Raw genomic sequence first — 12972 nt, 5'->3', positions numbered from 1 at the left:
GTGGAGTGCTTGTGGGCAAAGACAGTGACATACGGACGCAGTTTCTCTCTCTCTCTCTCTCTCTCTCTCTCTCTCTCTCTCTCTCTCTCTCTCTCTCTCTCTCTCTCTCTCTCTCTCTCTCTCTCTGTGTGTCAGATACACATGCGCACACAACTCTTGGTCAGCAGCACAGATGAGTTCTGGGAAAACAAGCAGCTGCAGGAGGAGGAAAGGACCATAAGGCCGGACGGCTTGCCAAATTTCATCATCTATTATGGATTGCCTGAGATGCACACTCTACTGCATGTCTCAGATTCACACGCAATCGCAAATTAGCGTGCACACACATGCATGTTCACATGCACACCTTTAGATGTTCTATGGTGCTGCACTTCAAACTCATAACCCGTAGGACCTGAAAGGCCAAACCGAAGCTTCAGCACCACCCTGACACATAATGTGTCACTGGATGTCTCATTCACCGTAAGCTTCTTAGTGAAGTGTTATCCTTGGTAGTGTAGCATTCAACAGCAAAAACGAATTCAGTTTTAGTTTTCAAAACAAATTTTTGGTTTATTTATTGCCTTGAATATTTGTTTTAATCTTTTTTCTACCAGTCTACCTAGTGAGAAATTTTCAAATTCGGATTTTAAGTGAAAATTAATTATTGCCATAAGTGACTTGAGCACAAACCGAATATGTCAGGACACACAAGTATTCTTTTAGTGCAGCTGAACACCTGAACAGACCACTCCACGCAAAACAGAAAAACACCTACATGTGAAAAACACCCACAAAGTGTTTGTGCCAGATGTTAGGGGAATCAAGATAATTTGACAATAAGTGAGTGACTCATGGATAAACTTGTTCCACTACTTCTGTGACAACAAGGCAAATGAGAAGATAAATTAAACACACTGCATGAGAGGTGGGAACTATTGTTACATACAGGACCAGAGTCTAGAGAAGATTATCACTATTAATGAGATACAGAAAATACTCTCTCATGAGTGTTACTTGTGGGAGAAGTTATGATGTTTGATAGATGCAAATTTTGCTAATTTCTGACTCAAGGCAGGTTTATGGGTTTTACTAATCTTTGTGTCATAATTTGCCACATATACGGAGCTGCTGTTCTACTGTTTATGTTGCTGCAACACAGCTGTGCTCATTGCTAACCTTAAAATTGCCTCTTGTTGCTACGTAACAATTAATGAGAATTAATGAGAGTTTGTTTACTCCAAGTCATGAACTTCGGTGCATTTAATATCCTGACGTTTATAATTATTTGCTTTAAATCAGTCAACTGATTGAATATCAGGAGTACAGCTGTGTTTACTGTTATCAATATCAGTTCTCTAGACTTTATATTCCCTGCCGTGATTGGAGGTGCTTTGATGGGGAACGGCAGCACAAGGCCTGGTGTTCAGTTCTCACATGTTCGCTAGTTAGTTTGGGCCTAACATGCCACTCTACAGCTGTGTCAGACTTAGTGGTTAAGTCTACTGGAGTCTTTGAAGCTCAGTGTGGTAGGTGCAGCCTGAGTCCACCTAACTCCTGGATTATCCCAAAAAGTTGAACATGAGCTGAGGAAGGCGGATAGGACCCATTTAACATGGGGTCTTGCTTCAGAGGGGAATCCTGCAAAACCAAACACCTGGTTTTGCAAGTTACATACTTTACATAACGTTTTTATAACCCCGTGACCCCACAACCAACCTGTAGGCTTCATCAGAAGTACTTTCCATTTGTTACACAACTCTTCTACTCTACTGTTCATAACAGTAAAAAGTAACAAGGTTGCCCCTTCGACATGGTAGGAAATGAGTCTAATTTCTTGTTAAGTGCGTTACCACCATCCTGAAACCCTGAGCTTTGGTCCATGCTTTTGCTGACTGGCAGGTTTTGACATCAAATGCACTGTAATTCACTTTTGCGTGTGTCTTGGAAAAACAATCGAGATATCTGCGCTAGGGGTTGCACGAGTTCAGATTTTCTGAAGTCTGTGTGATGACATCAGTAATAAAATCACATGAGTAAGTAATGCTTGGCAACAATGACATCCATATTCTTGACCTGAAAAACACATGCTGGGAACAGACAGCTCATGTACTATATAATGTGTCCTGCAGATATGTATAGCCTGTATAAAAACAGGCGGCTGCAAGTCAGCACCAGCATTTAATAGTACTCCACAGCATGTTGTAAGATGGGATAGTGTAGCTGGGTTGAAACAAGTCTTCTCTGTGTACTTCAGCCAAAGGTCGAATAACTTCGACAAATGAAATTCACCAGCAAATTGTTGATTTGCAGCCTCCTTCTCTCTGTTAACGCAAGACGTTTGGTGAGTGACTGCTGTTGATATAATTTGGACTGTTCCTCTGCTGGCGTTAGCGGATGCCTTTTCAGATGAGTGTGTGTTGCAGTAGTACTTTTGTTGTATATCAGAACCGACTTACATATTTTGCAAGTCACGGTAGAATGGGCTTCATCTTTAAGTGAAGTATTTCCACACACTTGATGAACCGCTGCCAGTTTGCTGCAATGACCCACTGAGCTCCTCATGTCTTCTCGGAGGCATCTATGCTGTTATTGTCGTGTGATCAGTGACATGACGACATAATGCTTAAAGCATCATGGCACAGCAGTGAAGTCGATAAACTGACTAGTTGACTAGTATGTATCCTTGGTCTTGGTGGATATTTAGAGAACACTGAAATACAGAGAGAGTTTTTTCTTTCCTGTTGTAAACAAACCATGAAATGTTCTTGCTATTTTATTCAGTTTTATTAGGTTTAGGACATTGGACTTTGAAGTATGCACTAAAGTGGACGCCTTGTGGGCCTCAACAACACACTTGCTCATCCTGTGCTCGGTCTTGGCATTCTTGATCCCGTCTTCAGAAGGGGAGATGGGATAACTTGTTGTTGTGCATGTTTGTGTATCTTTTCAGAGGGAACACTTTGGCAGGCACCATTACCGCCCAGCAGTAAATTGCCTTGTAAATTACAGTGCCGGGGTAATAAAGCCAGATTTGTATATCACCGGGAGTGGAGACTGTGTCTGTCTTGTAAATTTAATTAAACAGCAGGTGCAAAATCAGGTCATATGGCTTTGATGTGCCCCATGTGAGAATGACAACCAGACAAAGATTCTAATACGAGCGGCATTTACATATTTTTGCATGTGGCGGGCGGCTTGTATGGAGGTAGGGAGAGCCTCGCCTATCACCTTGTACTGTATTAAATCCCCCCCCCCCCCCCAAATTAAAGATTCAAATGAGCTTTCACCCTCAATTTTAATGGATTTACAGCAAAATAAGTGGTTAAGCTCTTAAAAAAAAAACAGTCTTTTGTTTGTTTAGAGTGCGCATAAATTCTCCCATTATCAACACCTCGTGAAAGCTGAAACACTTTCAGACTAATTGGCTCTTATTGCCTGTCTACTATACATTGCACAACACCAGAACCAACCTGTTAGAATGCAATTAAAATACTTATCAGGGATTCCAGTTAAAGAAAACCGTGCGTGCAGATTAGTATATCAGGAAGCCAACCAGAATTGTATTTTAATATAGATCTCCTTCGGGTTGATGTGCACTGAAGCCAAAAATCATCCTCTTATGGCTGTGCTTGACCTGTGACTCTGTCAACGTGCTGTCTGGGCTCCAGAAGGCCCTCCTCCGAACATCGGTTTGAGCGCTCTGCCAGAGAGCCTACGAACGTGTCAGCGGCATCAGTTGACCTGTCTGCAACACCTTCGCTTGTTTCTTTTCTCTTTTTTTTTGTTGGGAGGAAGTGGTTGATAATTACCACCTAGGATGTAGCCATCTGTGCCGCCCTTTCACGGCCTGTTAAGCTCGCTTTTCAGAAAGTTTACTGTTGACAGAGGGCACGCGAGAGGAGTGAACGCCAGAGCGTGTTAAAAAGACTGCACACTCAAGCAGTATTAAAAGCAGCGCTAAGGAGCTGATTTACAGGCAGAGAGGGTGGAGGAGGAGGCAAAAGATTACACTGGGTGCTAAAGTACGGGAGGGGGACGAGGGGGAATTGTTGAGGTTGGGTACACTCATTAATAAACTTGCATCGAGAGTAGCAATCCTCGGTGCATCTTCAAAAGCGTTTAAATCAGATGAACGCGCGTATTCTTGTTACTGAGTCAGTTTCACAGTGACCGCACACGAGTTCACAATCCGTATCTTGTTTGTGTCCCAGCATGCACACTTTCCTCTTGTTCCAGCTCTGTAACTTTTCATCAAACCCGTCCATCACTCAGAGCTGCCTATTGTCATCACCCGTGAGGGACACCTGTGTTTCTGCAATAAGGCAGCAGTTATCATCAAGCTGTCGGATATCTGTCACTACGGCAGGATCTATGTGGAAATCTTCACTGTCAAAACCTGTCAAATTTCACTGAGTCTTTAATGAGAAAAAGCCAAGTGGAAACCACAGGCACAGACGTGTGTGTGTGTGTGTGTGTGTGTGTGTGTGTGTTTGAGAGTGAGAGATAGAGCAGGCTGAGGGAACAGGTGCATGGCTGGAAGCTGTGGTGGTGGTGGTAGGAGCAGTAGGGGCTCGGTAAAGCACGTCATCTCAGATAGCTGATGATTTCAGTCCCGCTAATCAAACACACATCAACACCGGTGACTAAAAGACACATGACCGACATTACATAAAGAGCAGTGGGCTGGAGATTGATCCAGCTCCATTTTACAAAGTTCATGTCATATTCAGAGACGAAAATACTTCTTTCTCTACTGTAGCCTCAGGTATTTTTTAAAAAATCAATTTGTGAGCGGCAAAAACCGAATGCAAACTGAACAAAATTTCCCAACAGTTCTCTTTACACCTGGCGATATCCTCATCAGCTCGAGTCAGTTTGTATTTGACTACCTTTTCATTGCACGCCAAATCCCTAAGGGTCATCACCGTTCTCAGGTATGTCAACATGACAGAAAACAGGGTTTGCTGAGCTTCCCTGCGGCCCCCGACAACAGCTATCCTCACCGGGCGGGCCCTGCCGTCCCAGGAGGCCTTTCGGAGGCCAGGTGAGGAGGCTCAGGTGAATGACCCAGGGCGAATTTCTCCCAGATAAAAATCGAGAGAAAGGAGGGTGGGTGGGGAAAGAGGCAGAGGAGGCGAGCAGAGCAGGGAAAACAAAAACAGTTTGCAGAGGAAGAATTGAAATAGGATGAGGTCGATGAGTTTAGGCAGAAGTGTGTCACAAGGGTAAGTCGAGCCAAACCGAAGGTGAAGGGAGAGAAATCGTTGACACGTGAAAAGGGGTAGAAAGAGAGATGGGGGTTTGCAAGCCAAACTGCCATTGGTATTGACAGTTGACATTATGCAGAAGCCCCTGTGTAAATCAACTAGGAGTGACAGAATAGTATTTGTCCTTCTGGCAAAATGGATTAGTGATTAATTTGATATGAACGTACCTTTTCTTTTGCCAAACCGTTTTTTTCTTGGTGTTATTGAAGGAATAATTAAACTTTTTGGGATATATGTTTATACAAAAGTTACAGTATAGGTCTTCAATAAATGTAAACCTGTGACCAGTTAGCATGGCTTAGCATAACGACTGGAAGCCGGTGGGAAAACGTATCGTGTATCTGTCCAAAGATTTAAAAAAAACATTATTAATACACACAAAATCTTGGACGAACGCTCAGAACTATCCGTTTGCCTGGCAATCTCACAGTGACGACAGGCCTCCCACAAGACACTGTGGTTTTTGTACAAATTAAATTATTTATCATGTTGTCTAGTGAGCTGGCAGGCTGATTGCGCAGAAACTTTTGAACACTGCCAGGCTAGCTCTTTAAAGTTTCCAGCCTTTGTGCCGAGCTGAGTTGACCGCCTCCTCGCTGTAACCGCAGACAAACACACACAGACCTCAGCAAGACCTCAAATTATTCCTTTAATCTGATCAAATCTGCTTCAGTATTTTGATACATCCCAGATTCACTTTTCTCAGCGCTGACAGCTACAAACTAGAATGGATTTTTTTCTAAAGTCAAAATCTAAGCGAATGACTGCAAGACTATCGACAAATTCACAGATTCTTTCTGTTGATTTGACAGACCAGAGCCCATCTTGTTGAGCCACGGGACGCTAATGAGAGCTAATAGGTGTCATAGGCTTAAGGGACAAAGAGCAGTACAACTACATGCTGGGATAAAATAGATCAGAGGCGGGACCCTGTCACGTCATGTCAGTCACTGGCTGATGTACAATGGCCCCTGGTCACAATTAGAGTCCTGTAAGCCGCGTGCAAGTATGAGTGAATGCACATGCCTAATATTAACCCTTAACCCCCGTAGAGAGCTGGCAGGGAGCTCTTAGCTCCTAATGTCAACGTGTGTTTACTCCATTCTTTCCGTGGTGGGGGCGAGCACCCCCCGCCAGCGTGACATGTCAGGATGGAGGAAAGAGCCACTAGAACTGAATATGTTTGTATACTGTTGTATACCGGACTGAAGAGTGTTTCCTTCCCCCAGTGACACACACGGGCAAATGAGGGTGCTGAACCACATGGGGATGATTTATTTGACCTGATTGGAACATTTGTGTCATAAAATGGGCAAAAGAAATTAAAGCGATAGGCTCACGGTGATTTAAAGACGTGTGCGTGTGTTAAATTATTGACGGACTGTGCTGCTTTATGACAGCACTCTAGTTCCCTCTTCTGGCAAACAGATTTGAAATTAACACCGAGTGGATCATGCTGTACTTTCTGGGTCTTAGCAGTAGTGCGTGAGAATTCAAATTAAGAATGATCTTTACTTTCTGGTTTCTAGTGATGCAGCGTGGAGAAATCAATACATTTAAAGCTGCAAAGAATAATCTGTTAATCAATCAGTTGATCTTAAACTGAAGCCTTTTTGATAAATCACAACTTCTGTCACTTTTTGACTATAAATTGAATACCTGTGAATGTTAGACCATGTGTTGGACAAGCGGCAAATGAATCTCCAAAGGGAACAGTTGCTAGATTCAGCTGTGAAGACGTGCTTCAGATATCCATTTTAATATATATTCATACCAACAAAATGTGTTCAAACCAGAGATATTACCAAGTGGTTCTTTAGGCAACGTGTGACAGGATCAGTCATCAGTCAAGCCATTAATTCTCACCTAAAGCAATAATATACCTAACTCCATGTGTCTGTTGTTTTTTTTTTTTTTTTTTTTTAAAGGTGTTTTTCCTGTGCAGAATGCTGATCGGCTTCCAGGAGGTAAGTCTTTTGAGTCACCGTTCTTGTTCTTTTTAAAATCTTACATGAACTAGATGAGTGGTTCACAGTCGGTCCAGAACTCTGCTAAAGGTCAGGCTAAAGGGTCATTTCATTTTGCTGCACATATTCTTTATTTTATATTTCAGACTTTTCTTCTGTCTTTTCTCAGCATAAACAGTTTTCATATCTTTATGCCTCAAAAAAGAAAAATACAAAAATACAGTTTAATCACAAAAAGCTGTCCATTGAAGTTCAAAGACCCGAGTTGTTTCTTCAAAGGTCGGAAACTACTGGACTAAACTTGTCCAACATGTTTACTTGATCCCAGCTCCTCAGAGCTTATCCTTCGTGGATAAGTCCGACAGACCTGCCATTCACAGCATTATTAGCAGTCTCATGTGCATTTCACTGGACTCCAGAGTCATCATTTCAGTTTATTCTTGATGTAATGTTAATAATATAACGACTGAAAGGTTAGTCTGTTGGTTGGTAAGCATGGAGCAGTGGAGGAGAGGATGCTGAGGACATCTTGGCAGCAGGGTTGCTGGAAGGTAAAGCTGGAGCCGACCAGCCTGATGGGCCTGCAGCCAGCACACGTGTGATAGCAGAATCTTGTGTTCTATAAAGAGCAGGTGCAAAGGCCTTGTCTCTTCTCTTCCATCCCCTGCTCAGTGCTAGAGCTTGGCTTTCTGTCTCCGGCCTCTCTGAGGTTCATCCCTTTGTCTTCCAGGTGATACACTGCTCCCTGTCTCTCTGACCATCTCTCCATTTCCACCCCACCCCCCCCCCCCCTCAACCTGCTGGCACCCAGTCCCTGCATCATACTTCATTTGCTCCAGATAACACATCAGCTTCCGTGCCCATCCACAAACCCCGTCACCATGGTGCCCACAGATGGCAACTTCCTGTGGTCCTGCCCGGCGATTGGTGGAGAGACTTCCAAACAGAGAACAGCTGGTGAGGGATGATATATCACCGAGCGTTTGCACTTTCATTTTCAGGGTTGTCTTGTTAATGCTCCCAATCCAGCATCTGGCAGGAAGTAGACACAAAGGCAGAGAGAGAGGGAGAGAACAACCTGTTCTTTGGCAGACCTTAACAAAAGGCTGACACATGTCTGATGAACACAAAGAGCAGCGACGGGAACAGAGAGCTGCCGTGAATATGAAGGAAAGATGCCTGATGCAAGTTAAACAAAGACTAGATGAGAGGGTGTGAATATTTTCAATTTTCTATTAAAGATACAAAAAATTAAATTAAAAAGTCATTGTATGATTTAAAAGAAAAATTGAAAATCTTGTGCTTGGTGACAGTATCAGTTTTTGATCTTATGGTCGTTTTACCTCTGTTTATGAATACTTGCGATATTCTTTAGTAATTTTTCTCAACTAAAAAGCAAAATAATTATTTTTATAGATTGATTTTAAATAGAAAATCTATTTTATAACTGATTTAAATGATTTATGGACATCTTGTACTACAGATCCCTGTCAATGGAAAGCAGCGGTTTGCACTTTCAACACCAGAGGGCGCCATTTCCCAACCTAAGGCACCACCAGACCTCATCGGGGTAAGTTTGGGGGGGGGGGGGGGCCACACTGTAACGGTGTAAATGAAAGAAGAGAACAGAATCACAAAAAAACAACAACCTTTAATACCTGGTGTCACAGTGTTAGTGGAACTGTAGATATGAGATGCCGAGTCTAAAGTTGTACAGAACTGATTCAAATATGCCATTTTACAATGCTGATATCTTCGTTACCACCCAGGTCAGTTACCTCTCAATTACCGACTCGACCAGAGATGCTGTTTACCATCTCTAAATAAAGAAGTCTTTGAGTGTGGACAGCAATTCCTTTTGGTAATAATCCCGTCAACTGAGGTGACTGATAATTATTGTTCATTGATCAATCAGGCGTGAAGAGTTACGCTCTTTTAACAGATAATACAAATACATAAACTATGATGTAACGCGGGTGTATAAAAAAAAAAGCAAAAAAAAACAACAAACAAATCAACAAAAACAGAAAACGAAAGCCCACCTACTCGACGTAGGACGGCTGATCGACACTGTGCATCATATGGCTGAACGTCGTTTTCTAAACAAAGGGAAAAGCAGAACAGAAGCCGGATGACGTGTTCATCGATGCTACCGTTCCAAAGATCTTTAGAGGCTACAGTATTATAATATTTAACATGTCAGAGAAAAATCATGCAGCTTCATCTCTTGACACAACAAGTTATAAAATATAAATCGCTGCACGTATAACCAAACCGGATCTTAGGATAGTAGATGCTGAGAAAATAAACTAATACCATTAAACTCATTATACTCAGAGATTATAATTTTCCCCAATACCTGTGCTGATGACTCGTGTGTAAAGCAGTTATACGCTGTAGGTCAAAAAGGAGTTATTATGCAATGTGACACTGCAGTGATTGTAGTGTTTGGCCCTTATGTTTGTTGCATAATACAGTATGTACCTGTTCAGCGGTGTCGGCAAACGTAGGCAATCAAGAGAAAACAGAAGTGATTCGTTAGTTTGTGCCTGCCTCGAGACTTTGTGTTTAATATTCTGTGCGAACTTATCCAGGCGATATCAGACCCCTGATGCGTCGAATTTTGAAAACACCTTCGAAAAAGCCCGTTTCAGCCTCCATCCAAACACCATGCCACGCACGTCACAGATCCTACCAAGGAGTAAAACAATTAAAACCCATGTACAGGGCAGCACTTACATAAAGAAGCATTAAAATATTTTCCCACCCTGTTAAAAACTGTTCATACATTACAAATACGGATGGATTGGTCAAAATGCACGTACTTTAAAACAGTTCAGTTTCCTTATCCCTTCCAGGAAAAATCTGCTTGGCACGATTGTCATAAAAACAACGAAAGCTTCAGGAGTTTGCGGGGAAGAGACTGAACCTCGGAAAGGTAGAAAATCGAACTGGCTTTCATATTAAATGATCATGCTTGTCATAAAGGAGGTGGAGTCAGTGATAGCAACACAAGCTACAAGTAAAGTACTTAAAAATTAAGGCTACTAATGAGGATTCTTATAGTGGATATCAGAGCTGTATTTATGAAGACAGGTTCAGATGATTAGCTACTGTTTAGCTTGGATTAGCTACTCAGGTTAACTTCTAATGTTTTGGTAACACTTCTCATGAAATGCTACATGAACTCTGCTTGAATGACACCAGAGGCGAAGGGACAAAGTAAATGGCTTATCGAAGATGCTGGAAGTGCATGGTTGCAAATCCTGCAAATGATGGGACTGACCTCACCGAATTAAACAATCTGTTAAAATTATCACTTTTTTTTTTTTTTTTTTACTCGCTCAATCAAGGACAGTTTTTGTAAAATTGTTGGACTTTTAAAAGAAATTTTAGAGAACAAAGACAAAAGAAACATTGGCCATATTCTGCCCTGCAAACCTTAAAAATAGCTCAAATAGAGTGACTACCTCCCAGATTAAATTAAAGCCATGTTGTGCACATGTGTTGTGACATTCTGCAGCTCTCAAGACATTACGACCAACGGATAACCTTGTAAGAATGCTAATGTACAAACTTGCATAGATAAAGTGATATAGTACAGAGCAGCTTCATATTCATGTGCCCAAAAGTTGAACATTCTTTTGTATTTACTCTATAGGCTTTTATTTTTATTTATTTTTTTTAACGTCCCTGCAAGGAATAGCTGCTTGTTGTCGGAGGTCTAACTGAACAAAACATGGACACTTGGACCACTAACATATGCAAGTTTGCAATTTTGGCCAAAGGGGATTGGCTAGGTCTCAGAAAGGGGATCATTCAGGACGATGGTGGGATTGGTGCAGATCAGCTCTCCTGCTTAAAAGAGGCTTTTAAAATACAGGCCCCAGCTCACAAAGAACATCATTTTACGACAGTATTTTTTTTTCTTTTCTCTTTACAGTATGGCTATTAACAGAGTGGCATATGGATGACATCATAGAATCATCTGGATATAAAGGGCTTCACTGACTGACTGTAATGCTTTAAAATGCCTCTAAACATGCTTTCCCTGGGATTATTAGGATTTGACTTTTGACATTTTTCTTTTTTTCAGGGAAATGCCTGATTTTGGCTCTTCTCAATTTAAGGCTATTAATTTCTATTTGGCTAAACCACCACCTAGGGACTGAGAGTTAGAGGAGTGACATCTCTTTTGGTTCCACAGCATGTGGATACAAGGTCCTTTGATAAACTTTAAATAAATGCTCACATTAAAGGGGAGCACCACTCCGTTTGGGAAACTTGTGTTAAGATCTGTAAGTAATGCAACAGTTAAATGAATATCTGGAAGCGTATGTAGAATAATCCATTAAAGACAGTATCAGTAATGAAAAAAATAATATTAGGGTATAAAATGTAAGCTGGTAGTTAACCAAACCATTGTCTTTTTCTTTTTTTTAGATTTGAGTGGCAATCCCCTTTAATATGTCTGCCTAACAACTGGAAAACAACAAGTACAACACATAGACACTACTCTGAGCACAGTTCTATTAAAAGCGCAAGATTATAAAACATTGACATCATCGAGAGGACGTGCTGTACATTGAGCTGAGAGCAACAACAGTCTCCCACCTCTACCTCAGTCGCGAACATGACAAAGGGATCATGTTTCTATGTGCAAGTCGAGTGAACACCAAACATGCGTGGTGCAACTCTATTATGCTACTGACTGAATCTGTAGGGCTACATCGGGTGTGGTGGTCGGGGGGGGGAAAAGCTTTTGTTGCGTACGACAAACCGACAAAACAGAGCGATAGAGTAAAAGTTCTTTCCAAGGTGGCTTCCCGCGCGACATAGTCCATTCAGGAGAAAAGCATTTCTTAAACGAAGATCTTTCCTTTGTTTGTAATGACCCACCAATAACCACAGTCATAAGTGGCGTAATCTTCCACGTACCCAATCCACCAACATGGACACTGTGGTCCCTCGACAAGTCTGAGCTTTGGCCCTGCACCCTCTCTTCAGACCAACGTGTGGGGTCGTTCTTCTACCATGCCTCCCTCATGCAGAGCAATGGATCCCAAAGCGGCTGGGGCTGCTGCAGGCTCAGCCCAAAAAATTAAGCTCTCAAAGCTGGTGGGAGGAAAAGAATGCAAAGGGGTGAAAAGGACAAAGAAAGATGGACCATCCTTGAAGCGGCTCTCCGCTCCGACGGCGAGTTTAGGTTGGCAACGGGTCGTCGTCGCCTTTGCTGCACTTGCACTTGCAGCAGAGGACGATGGGGGTGGCCAGGAGGAGGAAAGGGGAGGCGACTAGCAGGAGCAGGCCGAAGCCAGCGAAGATCCCCACAACCTGTAGAAAGACAAAGAAAGAATAATTAGAAACTTGTAAAATTCAGCACTCTGAAAAAAATCTCAATATATTTATTGTACATAAGAAATTAGAAAGTCGATTGTCAAGCAGTTGCAATGACCCATGTTGGCCAGCAGAGGTCACTCAATGCTTCACAAAACCCCAAACCTTTTTCAACATAGCCCTTAAATATACTCTGGACAGTTTGGTCTTCCTGCTAAGTTAAATCAGGTTTTCTCTTTTTAACTCCATGTACCACCACTTTAACTGTCCAGTTATCATGACATAAACTGGAGCAACCTGGGGAGGAAGCACAACTCCAGGTCACTCTCAAAAAATATGGGAGGATAAGCAACTTCTGCAAGCAACAGGGACTGAAAAACGTGTTGCACTGCGCAGTGCAAAGTAAAGATTTATTTTTT

The 12972-nt window shown here is 42.1% G+C and overlaps 1 protein-coding gene across 4 annotated transcripts in view; it reads right to left on the bottom strand.

Moving 5' to 3' along the window:
* Window positions 1–8847: 8847 nt before the first annotated feature.
* The window catches only part of rnf144aa (ring finger protein 144aa), a 33807-nt gene continuing 29682 nt past the window's right edge, over window positions 8848–12972 (bottom strand). For all 4 annotated transcript variants that reach the window (XM_084569064.1, XM_084569062.1, XM_084569063.1 and 1 more), the window contains one exon: window positions 8848–12550. In XM_084569064.1, coding sequence (XP_084425190.1) covers window positions 12419–12550 — 132 coding nt within the window. In that variant the 3' untranslated portion in view covers window positions 8848–12418. The remainder of the gene's footprint in view (window positions 12551–12972) is intronic.

Source organism: Chelon labrosus (genome assembly GCF_963514085.1).
Source record: "Chelon labrosus genome assembly, chromosome: 20".
NCBI lineage: Eukaryota > Metazoa > Chordata > Actinopteri > Mugiliformes > Mugilidae > Chelon > Chelon labrosus.
Note: the sequence above shows the minus strand (reverse complement) of the source record. Positions and strands in the feature narration are given on the sequence as shown.